Here is a 3,033-nt window from a genome sequence, read left to right as displayed (position 1 = left end):
TTTTTTCCTTCTACCCAACAATTATCTTTAAAAAAAAAAAAAAAAATCACTATTCACTATATAAACAAGTCTTCTCTTCGTTTGGATGGCAAGCAAATTAAGGTACTTTTTTTTTAATATACCCCCAAACAATTAATTCAGTTTCTCAGACACCCAAAGCCAATGGAATTCGCTCTCATTCGATGTGATGAGGATTAATTTGGCAAGGAAAAAAAAATGGTGTGTTATGATCATCTGGATCCCTCCCTTGGCTATATAGTGATAATAGTTTCAAGATATTATTATTGGTTAGGAATACATGAGCCAATCAATTAGAACTAGGGACCCATGCAGTACTATGAGATCAGGCAGGGCTTCACATACTGTTAAAAGAGTTCATAGAAAGCGAGGCACGCAGCTCTTGATGTGCCCCACATTAGATAGAGAGTACATGATGCCTAGCTAGCGATATGATTTTTTCAGATGTTCCCATAATATTTATTCTGTTCTTTTTTATACTCAATCTGGAGCCACAATATTTGGTCTGAAGTGACTTGCAGGTACTTCAAAAGTACTATAAATAAGGTGCTTCAGCTTCCATGCCAACTACAAACTACTCGCAACTTAATCTTATCACCTGCCTGGCCTATTTCCTAGATCACTTCTCTCCCTTTTCTGCCTTGCTCTTTCAATGGCAAAAATGTCAGAACCTCTCATTGTTGGCAGAGTCATTGGAGATGTTCTCGATTCTTTCACGAGAAGCATAAAAATGACTGTCACTTACGATACCAAGCAGGTCTACAATGGGCATGAATTCTATCCTTCCACAGTCGCCACCAAACCTAAGGTTGAAATTCAAGGGGGCGATATGAGATCTTGTTTTACACTGGTATATATATTGGAATATTAAGTCCTTCTGTTAATTTATCTCCTCTTTTATCTGGCATATACATATGCATTAATATTTACTTGATCTTTTATGTGCAGGTCATGACAGATCCAGATGTTCCTGGCCCTAGTGATCCTTATTTAAGGGAGCACCTGCACTGGTAACCCATAACCTCTGGCTCTGTCCAACAAAAAACAAACTTAATTACAAAACAGCCAAATTGACACGAATTCTCGGCTGTACTGGTCATACTAGCACATGATGATCTCATGTCATGCGCTTAATTAATTAAGCATGAAAAGATAACCATGCATATATGTTCTTTCTAATATACAGGACTAAAGATTAACTAACTTTGTCACAGCCAGAACATATATATATTTGTTTATCTCTCTCTGTGCTCTTATATATAGTACTAATGTTTCAGCGTGACCATTAATGTAATCTAATTATATGCTCCTGAATAATCAAGAACAGTACTAGTACCGGTTTTAAAATTCAAACTTCGATCTAAAAAGAAAACCAACATGAGGAGATCAAAAGGCCGATGGAAATATACTTTTGGATATTATATTAAGTTAAAATAGAACTGGCAGAACTAATACTGTAAATTACATCTGCAGGGTGGTCACAGACATTCCTGGCACAACTGATGCTACATTTGGTATGTTTATTGATCATATGATCTTCCAAATCAATAAAAAGAGAGTTACAGAGTTAGCTATATATATAGGGTGTTGATCTATTGTAAGTGTAACTCATGATCTCTTGGTGGGTTTTTGTACATTACAGGAAGGGAGGTAGTGAGCTATGAGATTCCAAAGCCTAATATAGGAATCCACAGGTTTGTGTTTGTTCTGTTCAAGCAGAGACGCAGGCAGTCAGTAACGCCACCTTCTTCAAGGGATAACTTCAACACCCGAAGTTTTGCTGCAGAAAACGATCTCGGCCTCCCAGTTGCTGCCGTCTACTTCAATGCGCAGAGAGAAACAGCAGCAAGAAGACGCTAGATAGCTAATTAAGTACTGAAGCAAAAAAAAAACTCCATGTTACTGCAGAAACCTAGCTATTAGAATAAAGTGGAGTACTTATCTAGCTACTGAGGCTTTTGTTCAAGTCATATATCTCTATCCTAGATCGATCCATTACCGTGTACGTATGTGATAATGTGATTAAATAAAGCATGCAGATAAAAAGAATCACTTCCTATCTGTATTTGTGACGTACGTACGCTGTCATTTTATGCTTTCGGGCCAGTGAAATCTCATGTTTTTGTGATCTTTTTCTGTCTAAACTATTTTACCTAGTATTGTATATATCTCCTTACATTCTACATGTGGAAAATGATGCCTATTATTTTCAATGGCAGAATCATATTATTAAGGACGTCTGGCACTAACCCAACGTGCAGTTCTGTCCAACTTTTTTACTGTTTCCATGAGATTTCATCAATGTTACACATGAGTGGTTCCAAGCTTGAAGAAAAGTAAGGACCGTACATCGGTATCACATCGGCCATCGTTTCTCTCACCTCCCTTGTCTTCTGAATTACATGTCGTATAGTGCGAAGTGCAAAGCTCCATGTGGGCCGGACGTTTCTTGACAGTGTCGTCGACCTTCACACTTCACAGTTTACCATAAATGGGAATACGGTTTCAATGTATAGGAAATTATATAAATTTTGCTGTAATTGTATTTGATATACGTACCTATTAATGGCTGCAAACGTTTTATTCTGAATAACAAATTAAGCCCCATCACCAGCCAATTCAAGTATCACTCTAGGGTTTGATTGATGGATAGTCATAAGATTATAAATATTAAGTAAAATAAAAAATTAAATATAAAAATAATAATAAATAGATAATAATAAGATACTAATCCTATCATTATTATTGATTGATTAGCCATCTACTGGCAGGTGATTATAATGACTACGACATTTTTGTCTTTAGCAAAATTGTCAAACACCCTTTTACTGTCTAGCTATCAAAAGAATAAAGACGTGTGTAATTAATTTATTAATAATAAGAATTATATTGTATGGTGTATGAGAAGAGCTGTTAAAGTGATAAATAAATTTGATAAAAATAAATTTATAAATTAATAAATTTTTATATAATGAATTAAATCTATTATATAATAAAAATAATTTTATAATTTGA

At 35.0% G+C, this 3,033-nt stretch overlaps 1 protein-coding gene across 1 annotated transcript; it reads left to right on the top strand.

Moving 5' to 3' along the window:
- Positions 1-619: 619 nt before the first annotated feature.
- Positions 620-2,071, top strand: LOC108985714 (CEN-like protein 2). Its single transcript, XM_018958126.2, has 4 exons — positions 620-868; positions 967-1,028; positions 1,492-1,532; positions 1,661-2,071. The coding sequence occupies exons 1-4, from the start codon at positions 671-673 to the stop codon at positions 1,876-1,878; spliced, it is 519 nt and encodes a 172-aa protein (XP_018813671.1). The 5' UTR covers positions 620-670; the 3' UTR covers positions 1,879-2,071.
- The last annotated feature ends 962 nt before the right edge of the window (positions 2,072-3,033 follow it).

The sequence above is a fragment of the Juglans regia genome, chromosome 3 (assembly GCF_001411555.2).
Source record: "Juglans regia cultivar Chandler chromosome 3, Walnut 2.0, whole genome shotgun sequence".
Taxonomy (NCBI): Eukaryota; Viridiplantae; Streptophyta; class Magnoliopsida; order Fagales; family Juglandaceae; genus Juglans; species Juglans regia.
Note: the sequence above shows the minus strand (reverse complement) of the source record. Positions and strands in the feature narration are given on the sequence as shown.